General features: G+C 46.0%; 1 protein-coding gene across 2 annotated transcripts in view; it reads left to right on the forward strand.

Annotated features, from left to right (window-relative positions):
- Map3k20 (mitogen-activated protein kinase kinase kinase 20) overlaps positions 1 to 16,877 on the forward strand; it is a 159,365-nt gene that overhangs the window by 121,370 nt on the left and 21,118 nt on the right. For both annotated transcript variants that reach the window (NM_001398993.1, XM_087652488.1), the window contains 4 exon segments: positions 1,611 to 1,641; positions 1,735 to 1,874; positions 6,939 to 7,001; positions 8,336 to 8,428. In NM_001398993.1, coding sequence (NP_001385922.1) covers positions 1,611 to 1,641; positions 1,735 to 1,874; positions 6,939 to 7,001; positions 8,336 to 8,428 — 327 coding nt within the window.

Below are 16,877 nucleotides of genomic sequence, written 5' to 3' on the forward strand. Positions count from 1 at the left end.
GCAGATTTGCCCACAAGTTTAGAAATGCAGTTGAGAGATCTGGGTCTAACTAGCAGAAACTAACAAACTCCTCTTTTCTTTGCATAAACAAATAATCTGACAGAGATTGGAAATAAGGACCCCATGGTAAAAGCGACTAGCTCTTCAAACCTCACCCTCCTCTACTGGTTGTGAAAATACTCCAGAGTGCAGAATGCCAACAGCAAGACAAAAGCCTCAGTGTCCATACACATGCCTCAAAAGATACTTAAACTTGCCTAGAACACCAAAGGAGGACTTGCGCGTAGGGGAGACAGACAATGACAGCCTGGAGTCTTCTGCCAGGGTCCCTTTCCCACCTCAGGCCTGCTCATTAAATGACAAAATGCTTAACTGCCTCCCTTGCTCAGGCCTTCCCCAAGAGGAATGGACGGAGTGTTCCCCATAATCTTACAACATGGGATGCTTAAGTCCACAGGAAGGGCTGCGTGCAGCTCTGGGGAGACAAATTGAAGAACCGTGTAGCCAATTCTGTCCCCATATCTGCTTCCTTAATGGGAAATGGTTTTGAGATCTGCTGATGAGAGAGAAAGATACCTCAGGGTCCGTGCCTGTCCCGGATCAATTTACAAGCGCAAAGGCATCATTTAATGAAGAGGAAGGTAAAGATGGTGTGCTAAGTAGCTCTGGCAAGAATTAGCTCCGCCCTAGGGAGACAGCCACCCCAAGGCATCTCAAGACTCATGGGTAGGAATTCCAGGAGAGCTGTTCTCCAGCTCAGCCTGGTGCGGGGCTGGGGCATGCCCCTCTGCCCTTTGTATTTTTATGAAGTTAGCTTCCTTTAGTGTTAGGCAGCAGCACAGGCTCCACAAAGTAAAGAGGCCGGGTGCCAGCTTCCTGTTTCTCCTCATTCCCAGAACCCTAGAAGCCATGCCTCTTGCCAGCCCTGTACATAATTGCTCCCTCCCTAACAACAGGAATGGATCATTTCCTTTGAATAGAGATGGATTTGAAAGATCTGAGTTCTAGAAGCGATTCTCAGTGTTTGCTGCCAGGTTGAGGTAGAAGTCCATTGTCAAGGGACCCAGGGTATCAGAATGACTGAGTCTGGCCTCTCCTCTACGTGTCTTCCCCAAGGTGATGTTAAGCCACCAGTAAACAGGGGTCGAGTAATGTTCAAGGACAAGGGACCCTTGGTTGTAACCACCTCAGTAGACACAGAAAGTACCTTGTTTTACCTGTCCCTCACCCGTGACTGCTATGGCCTGACAGGCCCAGCAGGCGTCCCATCCCTCTGCCCACTGCTGTGTGGTCCTTGTTACTCACGCAGTTCCTGAAAAACGTGCCATAGCAATCACCACCTGCCCGTGTGAGTGGAAAAGTCATTATGGAAGCACCCTCTAGGAGAGATGTAAACTCTCCCTCAGAAGTGTCTCAACTGCCCAATGCCCCCTACGGGAGGATATCTCCAATCAGAAAGCTTGAGGCTTTAGAACTACCGAGAGAACTCGTCTATCTTTCCCTTGTGGCTCAGTGAGAGACATCTGAATCTAGGGGAGACTTTAACTGTTAAGAATGACTACTGCCTGTATGTGGACCTCCCAAACCATGTGTGTGTCCTCTCTTCACAGTATTTTTGGGTTCAGCAGCTCGTCGGGAAAGGCAAGTAGAATCAGTCACCCTTGTATCTGTGGAGCTCACTTTGTGGAGGCCGTGCTTGAGCCTCATTCCCTGCCCTCTGCCCTTCTCCCCCAGGCGAGTCCTCAGTCGAGATGAGTGGATACGCAAGCTTGTTTAAGGAGAACAACATCACAGGCAAGCGGTTGCTGCTTCTGGAAGAGGAAGATCTGAAAGACATGGGCATTGTCTCCAAGGGACACATCATTCATTTTAAGGTACGTGGTAGGAGAACGTCAATAAGTCAACTGAGGGTGTGGCGTGGGGTGGGCCACGTGTCAGCATGTAGAGTGATGACGTTAGGTGCTGAGGTGCCTCCAGGCTGGGCCCTAAGTAGCTACCACACCCGGGCTGCTCCTGTTCCCACCTCAAAAGCCCAAGGCAAACAGGTTAACCTGGCATAGCAGCCGTTACCTGGGTAAAATGGCGTAACACTGCTGTAGCGCCAGGAAACCTCTAGTCTAGGGGAAAGTGAAGTGGACCGTTCTGTGCAGTGACACCTCTTGAGAAATGCCACAAAGGAGAGGTACCCAGGATGTGGGCAGACTTCTGGAAGGAAGTCATGAAGGGGTTGAATGCTCAGGACAAGTAATATTAGTCAGGCAAAGGATTAGCACTGGAGGTGTGTAGGGCAGAACTCCTCTCTGCCGGGGGAAAGACCAGGGCAAGGAAGGAGCTTAGTGGGCCAGAGGACTGGAACTAAGGTAGAGTGAGATCTAGAGCAACCACCATACCCAGGACGAGCAGGAGGCCACTTAGCCCACTTAGAGCTGGAGAGGCCAGACATTCACGAGGAATCCACAAGGAGCCTGGAACTTGTGTACAGCCCAGATGAACTCAAAGCCACTGCCAGCACCCAAGTCACAGGAGTATATGTCACGTGTGTAATCTTGTTCACACAACAGACAAAGTGCATACTTCTGAAACCTGAAGAAACTCCAAAAAATACTACCATCCCTCCAAACATCAGTCTGGAAGGTTCCAGACTGACCCTGTTTTCACTGCTGGTTTTTTTTTTGTTTGTTTGTTTGTTTTGTTTTGTTTTTTTTCTACAATTTAGCCCAGAGCAGGACTGGGGCTAGAGCCTAGTAGGACTGCACTGAAATAGTGTACACAAGTTCTGTACCTAATACTTAATAAATTTAATCAGTTAATTAAGCAGCTACCCAGGAACCAGAGCCCTTTGATTGGCTTTCCAGAAAGCTACTCTAATATAGTAACAAGTGCAGACGTGTATGGGATAATGTTACTAGAGATCTGTTTCAAAAGAGACCTTATGCCTACAGTCTTGGCAGTTCAAGGCCAGCCTGAACTATATAGTAAGACTGTTCCCTATCTCTACTGCAAGATCAAATTGCTCCCCAAATCCCAATCCTAGGATGGATGGATGGACGGGTGGATGTATATAGATTAGATGGGACAAAGGGTAAAAAGAACACAGTTCTTCCAAATCCACACCTCCCCAAAGCCACGTCAACAAATCCCCCTTTACTCTGAGTACCTCTCTCTATGGCTGTCCCATTAAAGCCCAGAGAGAATCATTCATTCATGTTGTTCCAAAGAGCCCAGACCCATGTAAGAAATGTCTCTTGGCAACCTTGGGACAATGGCTGGACACTAACCTACTATCTTTAAAACAAAGCAGTACCGTGATGTCCTCCCCTACAAAGGGAACAAGAAGACACCTGTACAAACATCTATTGGGGAGAAAAAAAAGCTAAACAAAAAGTTCTCCCGGCACAGAGGTGTCTGAGCTCCAAATGACAAAATTTTGTAAATCTTGACCTGCGGAACAGATACTAAGATGTTCCTATCTGCCCTTACCCTCTTCTGCCTTTACCAACTTGCCTCAAGAACCAGCCAGAAGGAAAAGGAGTTGTAAGCTATGATACTTTACCAAACCAGAGTGATTTAAATATTCCTGGCACAGCCAGGATAGCAGACATGCCCCATCTATGCTGGTTGGTGTTATTGGATAAGTAATATCCCAGCTTACTACACATGACTCATCAAATTCAGTGCCTGTCTGCTTACAGGGCTGGGCCTATGGAAGTTCAAAGACTCACCCTGCCCTTATGGAATTTACCTCCCAGAGAAGAGACAAAACATGCATACGACTCCTTACAGGCAGTTGAAAGAAAAGGGGCAGTCCGTTACCTGACCAGTGGGAAGAGATGGAGAGGCCTCAAAATAGGGGGTGAGGGGTACTTGAAGCTGGATCTAGGGACAAGGACTCATCAGAAGGGGAGTGGTAGAACACAGAATTCAAGAAGTGGGTTGCCTGTGTTCAGAGCCATGGGTAGCTTGCTGGTCTGGTGGAAGTGTGAGGCTGGAGCAGACCTGGGATTGGCTGAAGTAGACTGAGGGTGGCCCAGCACCTGAACCACTTCCAGCTTCGAACCGGATGTGTGGAATGTGGCCAGAGCTGGAGAGCATTGAGAGCTGACATGTTTAAACTTGGCTTCTGGCTTGGCGTTTTACAGTGGACTAGGGAGGAGAAGCTGGGTTTAAAACTCCAGGTAGGCGGTTGAAACAGGCAAGAAATGAGGCCTGCCTGGCTCCTTAGCAGAAATGGGAATAGAGAAAAGAGGAGGTGGGCGAAGCATTGGTTGAAGGAGAGCACAGTAAGATTGGAGCATGTGAGGCTGTGTGGGTGCTCTCTGAAAAAGACAGACACAGAGGGCCACGCTGCTATTCTGTGTGTATGCTGCGTATCCAGAATAGCCTATCTTAGAGGTGGTGGTCGCCAGTGGGTGGGACAGGAAGGGAAGGGGTAGCAGTTGCTTGAGTGTCATGTGACGTTTGGAATACACTGGAGAAGAAAGGGCTGCCTGACCCTGTCTCGGCAGTCGAGGCAGCTGGAGGAAACACTTGGAAAGGTTACTTTTATGGTAGGTAAATTTTACCTCACTAAAAAAATAATACAGGGCAGAAGAAACAGCTCAGAGGGTAACGTGCTTGCCATACAAGCATAAGGACCTGGGTTCAATTCCTAGAACCTGAGGAAAAATCTTCAAAAAATCCAGGCGTGGTGCTAGGCGAGTGTAATCTAGAGCTAGAGAAGCAGAGACTGGCAGGTGCCTGACGCTCCAGAGCCAACCAGCCTAGCCTACTGGGTGAGCACCAGGCAGGGAGAGACTCTGACTCAAGCAAACTAATTTCTGTGAGAGGGAGAGAAGAAGGGTTTTCTGACTGGGTCTTTGTGTGAATGGTTCTGGTGTGAATGGGCTTTGGAATGAGAGCCCCGCGAGCATTCTAGACAGAGCAGAGGCGCACCATCTGGTCCCTGGCAGGTGTCTGCTGCACGCATGGGTCCACACACTGCCGGTGAGAAGCTATCCCCACTCCCTGTTCCACCACTGGAAGGTACGGTCATCACGTGACTGAGACTCTCAACCTAAGAGGAGGGGATAAAACCCTGCAAGCTGGAGCCGGATATCCACCCGCCCAGCTTTTTTGTCCAGGGTCCCGCCCTCTGAACCTGTCTGCTCCCTTCTCCCCAAGCTTCCCGTGAAGAAACAGGGTACCCAGACAAAAGCTAAGCATCCCATAGTGTTCATGACATCATTGGAAGTTTTGTTTTGCTTTAGGAAAAAAACAAAACAAACAAACAAACAAACAAAAAAACCAAACAGACATCTACTTTTCCTGGGTCGACCTTCCTGACTCTGAGACCCTTTAATACAGTTCCTCAATGCTGTGGTGACACCCCAACCATAAAATTATTTCACTGCTACTTCATAACTGTAATTTTGCTACGGATTACAGATCGTCATGCAAATATCTGAAATTAAGGGTATCTGATATGCATTCCTTCTGAAATAGTTGTTTGACAAGTACACCCTATTGGTATTCTGTCTAAGCCCCACCCTTACAGCTACCTGGGAACAGCCAGGTATGCTCCTCCCCACAGTTGCCTGGCAACAGCCAGCTGTGCCTGGCTATAAAGGGGGCTGCTTGCCCCCTCCTCATTCTCTCTTGCTTTTTTTTTTTTTTTTTTTTTTGTTCTTTTTTTTTCAGAGCTGGGGACCGAACCCAGGGCCTTTCGCTTCCTAGGCAAGCGCTCTACCACTGAGCTAAATCCCCAACCCACACTTGCTCTTGTTCTCTTTGTTCTTCTCTGCTCTTCCCCTCTGTTCCTGTCCCTTCTCTCCCCATCCCCCTCTTCCCTCCACGTGCTCATGGCCTGCCTTTCCTCTCCTCATTAAACCTCTCCACGTGGAACCATGTTGGCTTGGTGTGTTCTGTCCAGGCACGAGTCTAGATTTCATCACCTCTGCAGAGGGGTCACGACCCCTGGGTTGAGAACTGCTGATCTAACCTGTCCTCTCTGTGATTCTCGGTGCCCCCTAGCGGTAAATTGGTGCATGCTGAGGCTACAGCCTTGCTGATGGCTTTGCTGGTCCTCACTTCTGTGTTCTCCGGGACAGCCATAGGCTAAACGCTGGAGCGTTAACTGGCCCTACCCAGCTCAGGTTTGAAGGACAGCTCTATTTATTGCAGACCCTGAGGTTAACATCCCTGCCTGGCTTATTGGTTGGTTCTTTGCCAGCGTCATTTCAGCTTGGCTTTTTCTCATTTTTTTTTAAATTGAATTCTATTTTCATATCTTATGGTGACTTTGTTACTTCATTCAACTCTTGGCTTTTATCTTGAGTTGTCTGAACATAGTGTTAATCATATTCTTGAATTCTTTGGGAGTTCTTTGGGGTCATTCCCCTCGAGTCTCTTACTACGGGATAAGTAACGTGGGGAGGAGACACGCTGCTCTGAATTTTCACTGTGTTTTTTGTTTGTTTGTTTCTTTTGTTTTGTTTTGTTTGCACAGATTTGCACATTTGGAATTGCTTGCTTAAGTAGGAGTATAGACTCAGGTCTGCTGGTCAGGAGACTGCTTACCTGCTAGCACTGGAGTCAGGGCAACGGGGAAAGTGTGGGCAGGGGCTTCAGGGCCAAGGGTTCCTTAATAGTTGGAACCAGGAGCTAGGTGACTAGGAAGTGGAGCCCCAGCCATAGGGACCTGGCCAGTCTTACCTGTGGGGGAGCTGGGTGGGCTGTGGCTTAGTAGCTCTAAAGTAGTCACTCCTGTTCCTCTAAATGATGACAAACTGCTATTGTGACTTTGACAATCGGACATACATACGCTCAACCAGTGGTCAACGTTAACATCCCCGAGAGAGCCTTAAACTGCATAAAGAATCCTTTCTTGTATGTGCAACAATCTTAATCCTCTTTGCTCTCATCAAATCATTAATAAAGTCACATGATTTTTCTCCTTCCAGTCAGCAATTGAGAAGCTAACCCACGATTACCTGAACCTGTTTCACTTCCCGCCACTAATAAAGGTAAGAGAGGTTTCCTCACTGAAGCCTCCCTCTCGGCCGCTTTTATTGCCATAGGCACCTGCCACGTCCGTCCGCACCCAAATTTGCTAATGTCTGGAACTGTTGTTTGAAGTGAAATTTAATGACATCTGTCCAACAAAGACCCTTTGAAGACTGCCATGTGTGTAAATGACACTTTGAAATATTAACAACACATTCCAGATAAGAATAGCACTCCTCGATAACATAGGGGAAGGCCTCTGGCCTCGTGACTGGTTCTGGAGGCCTTTCTCTGCCCCTTAAGTTACTAAAGGAAGTCACCGAGCAGATCTCTAGGGTCACCACTTGCCCTGGAGGTGGAGTGAGGATTCTTAGGTTAAATAGAGTCCCCTCCTAATCCTTAGGAATACAGCCCAGCACCCCTGCAGATGCCTGCAGCTGAGATTAGCACCAATCCCCATATACACTGCTTTTTCTTGCAGGTGATAGAGTTTAATATATATAAACCGGGCACAGTGAGAGATTAACAGTAACAAGTAATAAAATAGCAGTTTACTTATTAAAAGTTATTTTTAAACTTGTGAATCGTTTCTATCTACAACTTTTATATCATGGTTTTGGACCAGACTTGACTACAGATCACTGTGGGAGACACAGCAATAAGTAAGGAGAGAGCGCTGTGCTCACCCGCAGTTGTGAGTGTAGCCTCAGGGTACACGACACACTTCATTATAAAATCAACAACTACTGTAGTCAGTACCCAGAGCTGTGCTAATTCACCAACAGCCTCGGCTTCCCACCTCTCGGCCCTTGGGTCTCTCAGTCCACGTACAGTGGAGATGCTGCAGAGTTCCCGTCTAGAAAGAGTATACAAATATTTTGAATATTTCGAAGCTCTCAGCCTGAAATCTCACCACATATCTTGTACAAAATGCACTCCAGAAAGAAGTGAACACTGCCAGACGCTTCCCGAAATCCACGTCAGTGACGCTGCTCAGAAGAAGCATAAGATAAACCATTCAGCAGAGTTTACAAAGCCCTGTCTGAATTACAACCTGTGTCTTAGTCTAATAGAAGTTCAATAATAGATTGGACTGGGAAAATCCCGTTAGCACCAGAAACTAGGGGAGAACTGCAGAAATGTGGCCAGGGGTTTGAGGACCAGGGACCCATGAACAGTCAGAACCTGGAGCTGAACTAACCAGGAAGTGTGGGCTGAGCAGGTGAGGCCTGGTGGACCCTTTCCTGTGCCATTGCGGGGGTGAGGGGGAGACAAATTACCTGCTTTACATGAAAAGTCAGAGTTAAAAAAAAAAAAAGCGACTCTAATAATGATATCTGCTTTTCTATTTCAGGATTCAGGAGAGGAACCTGAAGAAAATGAGGAAAAAATAGTGAACCTTGAACTTGTTTTTGGATTTCACCTGAAGCCAGGCACTGGCCCACAGGTAACGTTTTGAGTCCTTTGGGCGTTTTCCATCTGTAACTCCATGTTTTATACACCAGCTCCAACCACCTGGTAACCTGGTTGTGAATACAAGTGCAAACCTCATAAAGCTGAACTAGGCTGGCAGGCTACCTCTAGAATCCAACCTAGGAAATGTATAATCTCCATCAGAAAAGGGGTACTGGGGAGGCCGCCCACGCTCTCAAGAGCACAGAGCAAAGCACAGGCAGCATGAGTTTTTGGCCATTGCTTCCTCTGCTTTCTGGCTCTTGAGGAAAAGGAGAATAAAGCCAAATTGAGAATGGAAACAGAGATCTGGATTATCAGCTCCGAATAGGGCAGCAGCCATTTAACTCATTCAATGAGACCTTCATTGCCATTTTCAGCCTGGAGGGGTGGGGGTGGGGCACTGCCTAGGTAGCCTGTGAGCAGAACTCTTGAATGACTTTCGTTACCTCAGATCCCTGTAAATAGTTAATAGCTTCTCTTCTGTGTCTGTGCTCTACTGTGTGTCACACAAAGAGTGTTTGTATGAATTACCTTTCCTCATTGCTACGAGAAAATCCTGACAGAAGCAGTCTAAGGAAGAGGGATTATTTAGGCTCGTAGTTTAGGAAGGGACACGGTCTGACCGACGAGGTGGGAAGAAGGGTACCATGACTCAGCGGGCTGGCCACACTGCAACTGCGCTCAAAGCAGAAAGACAGCGAGAGAGTATGCTGACACTGGGACTTTTTAATTCAGTGTGGGAGCCCTTCCCCTTACAGTGCAACCCACCTCCAGTCTTCCCTCCTCCCTTAAATCTCTCTGGAAATGCCTTCATGGACATACCCAGAGGCTCAGACTGAAGTCTCCTAAGGAAATTCCAGATCTAGTCACGTTGCCAATGACGATGGATCATGGCGGGGCTGGCATATGAAAGTGGCTTTTCCCCAGGTTGCAAATGTGAATAGTGAACCTCTGAGGGGTAAATACCTGCCCTCCAAGAGTTACATAGCCTGAAAGTGGCTGAATTGAGAATTGGTTTGGGGTTTTGTTTTGTGTGTGTGTGTGTGTGTGTGTGTGTGTGTGTGTGTGTCTGTCTGTCTGTCTGTCTGTCTGTCTGTCTGTCTGTCTGTCTACGTGAATGCAAGAGTCTACAAGAAGGTATTAGAACCCTGGAGCTGAAGTTACAGAAGGATATGAACCACCTGATGTGAACGCTGGGAATTGAACTCAGGTCCTTGGAAAAACAGCAAATACTTTTAACCTCTGCACCGTTTCTCCAGCCCCAGCCCCTGCTTTTAACTACTACATAACCTGTACTTTTGCTTTGCTAAAAGACTTATATTTTAACTTCTTGAACCTATAGCTTGTGGCTGGGGAAGGGTTAGACAGGCCTGGCTGGTCTCTAGGCCATTGCTTAATAAAACCCTACTCCTCTCAAGCCAGTCCCAGGTTCTAGTGCTTGGGAACTGGGGATGTGTGTAAGTCATGAGGGTTGGATTTTACCCGGGACTTTGGGAAATCTTCTGCCTACAGCACTGCAGGCGTATTGATGCACTGTGCCTGGGGAAGGGGGTGTGTTATGACCTCTATTTTGGCCATAATATGTCACTTCTGGTCACTATCCACTCATTCTTGTAAGAAACAGGAAGAATGAGGACAGAAGATGAAGTTCCTCTCTCCCTGGCAACAGTGAAGGACCTTCTAACCCCGCCACACACTCAAGTCTGCCCAGTAGCAAACAAGGTGTATGCTACAGTCTGCCTTCTTTAATATCCTCGATTCTGGGACAGTTTATAAGCTTTCTTTACAGTAACTTTTTATGATTTGTAAGTAGATAAAGAGAGAGAATTTCCTTGAGAGAGACTTGTCAAGAGATATTTCAAATAAGAAAATATTTTTCAATTTGTAGTACTCGATTATTTTATGATTTCAATTACTGACAAGTAAAAATATGTACTTGTTAATGTGGAAATCTGAAAAACATTTTTAGTAAAACTTAGAAGCTATGGAGATATTTGAGAATAAATATAGTGACCTATATCTTACCATAATGATGTGAACCTCTTAAATTCTGAGTTACACACAAGTTCCCACAACTTGTGATAGTCTGCTGTCCCTGGGCCACCTACCCAGAATTCTCTCACCCATCCACTCAACCGACATTTATTGAGGGTCTATGGTATGCCTGGATTTATGCTAGATGCTCAGGATACAAAGTCAGAAAGCACAGTTGTGGTTTGCAAGGAACCCATAGCATCTTGGGAGAAATAGACAGGATCAGTGAGTGGTTGCGGTTCAGAATGATGAAACTTTCCAATGTCACAAACATCAGTCCATGCACACACACAGGACAGATGTTGACTTGTCTATGAGAAAGAAGTGGGGGATGGTCTTAAAGTCTCCCTGGTGGAATGATGCTAAAATTCACATTTCAGAACCAACCATTCAATTTGTTTAGTAGAAAGAGGGCATGGGAGGCAGAGGGGCCAGCGTATATGAAGCCCGGCAAACACAGGAAGCTCCTCTTGGGCTCATTTCCATGGACCTGACTCAAGCGTTTCCCCCTCTGGGAAGACTTAACAAAGAACATGGAAGTGCTGGGAGAGCTGAGGCCAGAGAGGGGCTGGTGAGCACAAAAGGAACCACCTGCGTTCCACACATAGTAGGTAAGATCTGGTTTACACATTTAAAACCTTGCTCAGAAGCAGAGGAGGGTGACTGGGGAAGGGCCAGGCCAGTGTGGAGAGAAGTGTGAGTCAAGTAGAGAAGCAAGTTATGAGTGATGAGGACAGGCCAGGATACACCGAGATAGAATTGATGTGACTTCGCATTCCCTGGAGACAAGCTGGGAGAGAGGAGAGCTAAGAATGGGACAAAGGTTTCTAACTGAGCAGCTGGATAGATGGTGTGGTAAAAGCAACAGATCAAAAGGAAGCCTTAGGTGTGGGTGCAATGCCAAGGTGTAAAAGTATAAGGAAGTAACCGGTCTGGGTTAACAGAAAGTGTTTTTTGGAAGGGATACGTTTTGAATGGAAGCTTGAAATGGATGATGGGCCACAGCAAAATAATTACCTGAATATAATGAATAAAACCCATCCTTTACTTTCTGGAAATCTTGGGCATCTTGTGAATGCCATCTTACCATAAGTCCCTGGAATTTATGTCAGATTCAGAAGACATGATATTGTCATCATTGATTAAGAAACAGATAACAAGACTTAGATGAGGTGACAACAACCAGGGCTTGTTTGTGTTATTATGGCTTGGTTTTTGTTTGTTTGTTTCTTGTCTGTTTTTGTTTTTGTTTCAAATGTGCTAACTCATGTAAGCTGTCCCTAGACTCAAACAAAACAGCCACAGAATGGGTTCCTGTCCAGTTCTAAAAAGCTGAGTTACACCACCCTACAAAATCAGCATGCTTTGAATGCAAATTACAGTTCATATGAGTCTTGTTACCTTGACCCTTAAAGGTAGGACCTATTTTTAAAAAGAAATAGACTCAAAATCCCTGTTAACTGAATTCTCATAAACCTACCTTTGCAACCCCTCTATGACCAGAAAAAACTCACAAGAAATGTTGATGTTTTGAAATCCATACCCCATCCCCACCCCTCCAAACCTTTTGTTTGATGTCAGCTTTTATTTCACAAATAAAATGAGAAGGATGTTCCAACAGGAACCCATGGGAATAATCTAGGCCAGGGATTCCTTTCTCGAAAATACAGCAACTTTTTCTCTTTACCTTTGAGAAGGACAATTGGGCAAGTATAGCCTAAAAGTGGTATTGGTTACCTTTGCAATGCTCTAACGAAACACCTGACAGATGACGCAAGGAACTGTGGTTTTGGGGGATTTTAGTCCACGATGAAGGACTTGTGCAGCAGTTCAGTTCCGAGCATGGAGCTTGTGGTAGAGGCTACTCAGGTCATGGTAAACCAAGCAGCAAGGAGCATGATAGCAACAAGAGACCAAATAGAACCTTCAAAGGCTACCTACCTCTGGTGACCGCCTTCCACCACTGAGAACCCACATTCTAAACACTCTGTAGCTTTCAAAAACAAACAAACAAACAAACAAACAAAAAAACCACCACCAACTAAGGATAAAACGTTCAAACTATAAGTCTGTGGAGATCATTCCGAATGCTCCACCATCTTGAAAACTTGAAACCTACCAAGAACAGAGTTGAAAGTGTGATTTATATACGAACAGCTACCGAGGAGAAACCCTTTCACTGTGAGTAGTCAACCTTCGCCCTAGAAATTCAGATTAAATTACTTTACTTCGCTTCATTTTCCAACCACGTGGTTTATGGCGTGAGGCTGATTCAAAGAACCTTCAGCAACCATCCACGTCTGCATGCGTGTCTCTTCTCCAACAGCCAAAATGGCTGCATGACACCTAGTCCAGGATCTCTGTCTTCAAGGCTACACCCTCTGGACACCCAGGATCCATCAGTCCCCAGCACTATGCAAGCCCCAGGCCTTCTCCCACAAGCAAAGGGTCCGTGTACATGTCCTACCCTGAAACAACCTAGCAGGGGAGAAAAAAAAAAGTATGTTTATGCCAATGGAGATTCTGGCAATTTAATAAATAAGAATGGGCCTTACTGGGCTGGAGAGATGGCTCAGTGGTTAAGAGCACTGACTGCTCTTCCAGAGATCCTGAGTTCAATTCCCAGCAACCACATGGGGGCTCACAACCATCTGTAATGGGATCTGATGCCCTCTTCTGGCGTGTCTGAACACAGCTACAGTGTATTTATATATAATAAATAAATAAATCTTTAAAAAAAAAAAAAAAGAATGGGCCTTACCGTATTTGACCATTTCCAAGGAGCAAAGTTAATTTTTTATTTAAATAACACACACACACACACACACACACACACACCACCCACCCACACACACACACACACACACACACACATGCATACATGTATATATATATATATGGAGGTTATGACCATCAAATTGGGAGAAACTGGGTCTTCCTAAGCTTGATCCCCATGGAGGGGCAGGAGATGTCACTAATGCCTCCGGTAAGCATTACGTCATCATCAGACACTTCGCAAACATTTCAAGGCTATCTTTTCAACTCAGCGTGATAGGGAATAGCAGCCCTGAATTAGCCTCCCCAGGAGGAAACCAAGGAGAGAGATGAAGTGTCTCGTCCAGAACCCCCACTTGGTTAGGGGCAGCTCCAGTCATTGCCTCCTTCTGGAAAGTAACGTCATCCCCTCCGAGTGTGTGCACTGGTGATCAGCTGGGTTTTGATCAGTTAATGCTATACCCCAGCAATTCTTGTTTTGTGTGACAACTGCTTTGTGTTCTGTGCTGCGAAGCCTTTGGCTTGGTGCAAAGGGAAGCAGCCTCATGAAGCTCGGGCGGTGCCTGCACTCCCCAGGGCAGCAGCCATGCTTTTTATTGAAATATTCGGCTGCCTAGAGTTTATTATTATTTCTCTTATCAGCTCACCAGTCAGGAATATTGATGCTCAATTTGCCCAGGGATAAACTATCAAATCACCCAGTACTTTTCTCACCGAGCTCTTCTGAGACTCTTGTGTCATAAAAATTCAAAAGCAGAGTGGAGCAGGAACTACTAGGCTGACATCCATTGCTTGGTGCAAACCGTCAGATCTCACCCCAGAGACCTTAGCTATCCCTGTCCCCAGTAAGACAGAAGAAATGTGACAGAGGCTGTGCTCCTACAGGCCTGAACTCATTACCTGCTGTAGCAGAAACATCCCCTCCCTCTCCCAGCAGTTCCCAACAGGGAACTGGGTCCAGGTCTAGGATCCCTTTTCAAATGGCCATCGCTTTGGACTTCCTTTTGAGGGGTTTTTCACAGGAGGCAGGAGAAAATGAGGAGGACTTTGGAAAAGGTTGGCAATGTCCCTCAGGAGGTTGGTTGTCTCAGGAGGATTCTCCGTGGATGATTTATTCCTCTTCTTCCCTACACCTTGTCCTGTGAGCACCTGGCTGCTTCCTTGCCCCCACAGAGGCGGGTCAATCTCTCCCTGCTCTGGCTGTTAGCAATTGGTCAAAACCACCTTTCCCTCTGCCTCTCACTTCTGTTGTCCTAAGGCCTTTATCAAACTAAAACGTTGCATTTAATAAACGGAATTGAGTCACCAGGCTCTTCCTCAGAGTACTATAAATAACAGAAATTATCAAATGAGGATTTTTTTTAACTTATTGTGTAAATTTTGTAAATGGATACACAAAAAGGCTAAAATAACAGGGCCCCAAGAAAAGAATTCTGTGTACGCACATACAGCCAATACCTTCTGCCAATTTCAGAAGAGCTGAGAGCAGAGCTTTTCTCCACTCCGATGGGTATTGGATTTATTATAAATTCAGTATAGGGGACTTCCGTGCCCCATGATCAGCTGTGGGGGAGGGACTGCGCGCACCTGCACGTCTTGGTACATGTAGCTAAGTGCTGAAGCCTGCAGTGGCAGAGGTCTAGAAGACAGAGAAGGATTAGCCAAACCCTACAAGGCCTGATCTGCAAAGGGACTAAATGCTAGCAAGCCACAGCATAGCACAGTGTCTACAGTTAACACTTCTGGACTGGGGACTTAAAATTTCACTAGCAAGGGAAATCTAAGTTAAATGTTAGCATCACAGAATTAACAAGAGGAAAGCGGGAAGGGATTCGGAAGGTGGTAGCCAGGTAGCTGTGAACTGTGGCGACAGCTTTCAGTTTGAGGCAGCTATTCGCTTCAAGTATGTCCGGTTTTTTTTTTTTTTTTTTTTTTTTTTTTGGTTCTTTTTTTTGGTTCTTTTTTTTTGGAGCTGGGGACCGAACCCAGGGCCTTGCGCTTCCTAGGTAAGTATGTCCGGTTTTTACACGTCAATCGTAAATCCCTAAAGGAGTCTTTTAAACAGAGGAAGAACACGAGTTTTAGTCGACGTGACAGAAGCAAATGCAGTTTACAGCTGTGTAACTCACGGCTGACTTCTAATTACGGATTGGAGCAGCGCTCCATGCAGTAGTCTGGGTAGTCACCTATATCACCAGAGCTGAGCTGGGAGAGGCCTGCTGGTGGATTGACAGCCACAGGCCCAAGTGCCAGGGACTAACAACCACAGGAGACAGCCACCCTATGGAGCATTTCCAGATTTTGGTGGTATAAATATTTCTGCCATGACTGATTTCAAGTTGTCAGCCTGACGTCACTGAACTTTGTTGGGAAAAGATTTATCTGGGAGTGGCAGGAAGGGGGGCGTATGGAGAGATGGCTCAGCAGTTAAGAGCACTGGCTGCTCTTCCAGAGGTTCTTCCAGGGTTCAATTCCAGCCATCCCCATGGCAGTGTCTGTAACCCACACAAAGACACATTCAGGCAAAACACCAATGCACATAGAATAAAAATAAATAAATTACCTTAAAAACAAAAAAAAATTAAAAAAGAAGAAAATCAGCTTGGGAGAGCTGCCTCTGGTGTGCGATTGGACCGTTCTTAGTCTTCGTTGGGATTGTGGGTCCCTTTAAAAGCAGCAAACATGATATAGTACATGTGAGCAAACACACAGACATGTTAGTGCTGGTTCTCAGAATGCTAGAGCTCAGAAACAGCTCTCGCCTTTTAACGAAGCCATGGCCGCCTGACTTCTGAATCAACGCTGACTTACATTGTCTCACACTGACCGTGCTATATGAATCAAAAGGCAGGACTTAGATTTGTGAAAAGTGAAACTAGATGCCTGGAGACGGGGAAACAAACGAAATCTAAATTTGTGCCTGTCTTCTGAAACCCTCTGTGGTCACTATAGTTGACGAGTCCTAGGTGGTAGTTGGATACGGACAGAGATCTTTGCTTTTAGAAGCTTCTGGGTACCATTGTAAGTTTTGTACTGAGAGGGTCACTTACAGGCCCTGAGAATAACGGATTCCAAAACAGACACATTAGTTACATTAAGATTAGAAGCACTCAGGACACACGACAGCTCTCCCAGTCCTGCATTTGGACTGAAAATGGCTCACATGGTGAACAGTGCGTATTCCCCACAAGTCAGGGCTTTTTCGTAAATCTACTGCTTGTCCCCACCCCAAGAGTCACGGGATAGGAGAACAACTTTATAAGTAGCTGTTTTTATATTCTGAGAATCTTGAGTAAAAATTTAAAGGCAGCAAATGTCTCAGGAGTAAAAGAATCGGATGAGCGTTCAGGGAAGCCAGGCCACCGTCTATATTCATTTAGGAACCCGGTCCGACACAGAATGTTCTTAACTAATGGCAAATCAATAGCAAAACTGATTATTCTTTTTTAAAAAAAGATAACTACCTTCAAATTCCAAATGCAAAATTCTAAAAGCCCTTTCTAAGCCATTAACTAACATCCGAACCACCTTAGATACTCGAGCCTAGTGCGCCCTGTGAAAGAAAGTGTGTCTCTCTCCATGTGCTTCACTTCCCGTCATCCCTAAGGCCCCTTTTCATACGTAACTCCAAT

Source organism: Rattus norvegicus, chromosome 3 (genome assembly GCF_021556685.1).
Source record: "Rattus norvegicus strain SHRSP/BbbUtx chromosome 3, alternate assembly SHRSP_T2T, whole genome shotgun sequence".
Lineage (NCBI taxonomy): Eukaryota > Metazoa > Chordata > Mammalia > Rodentia > Muridae > Rattus > Rattus norvegicus.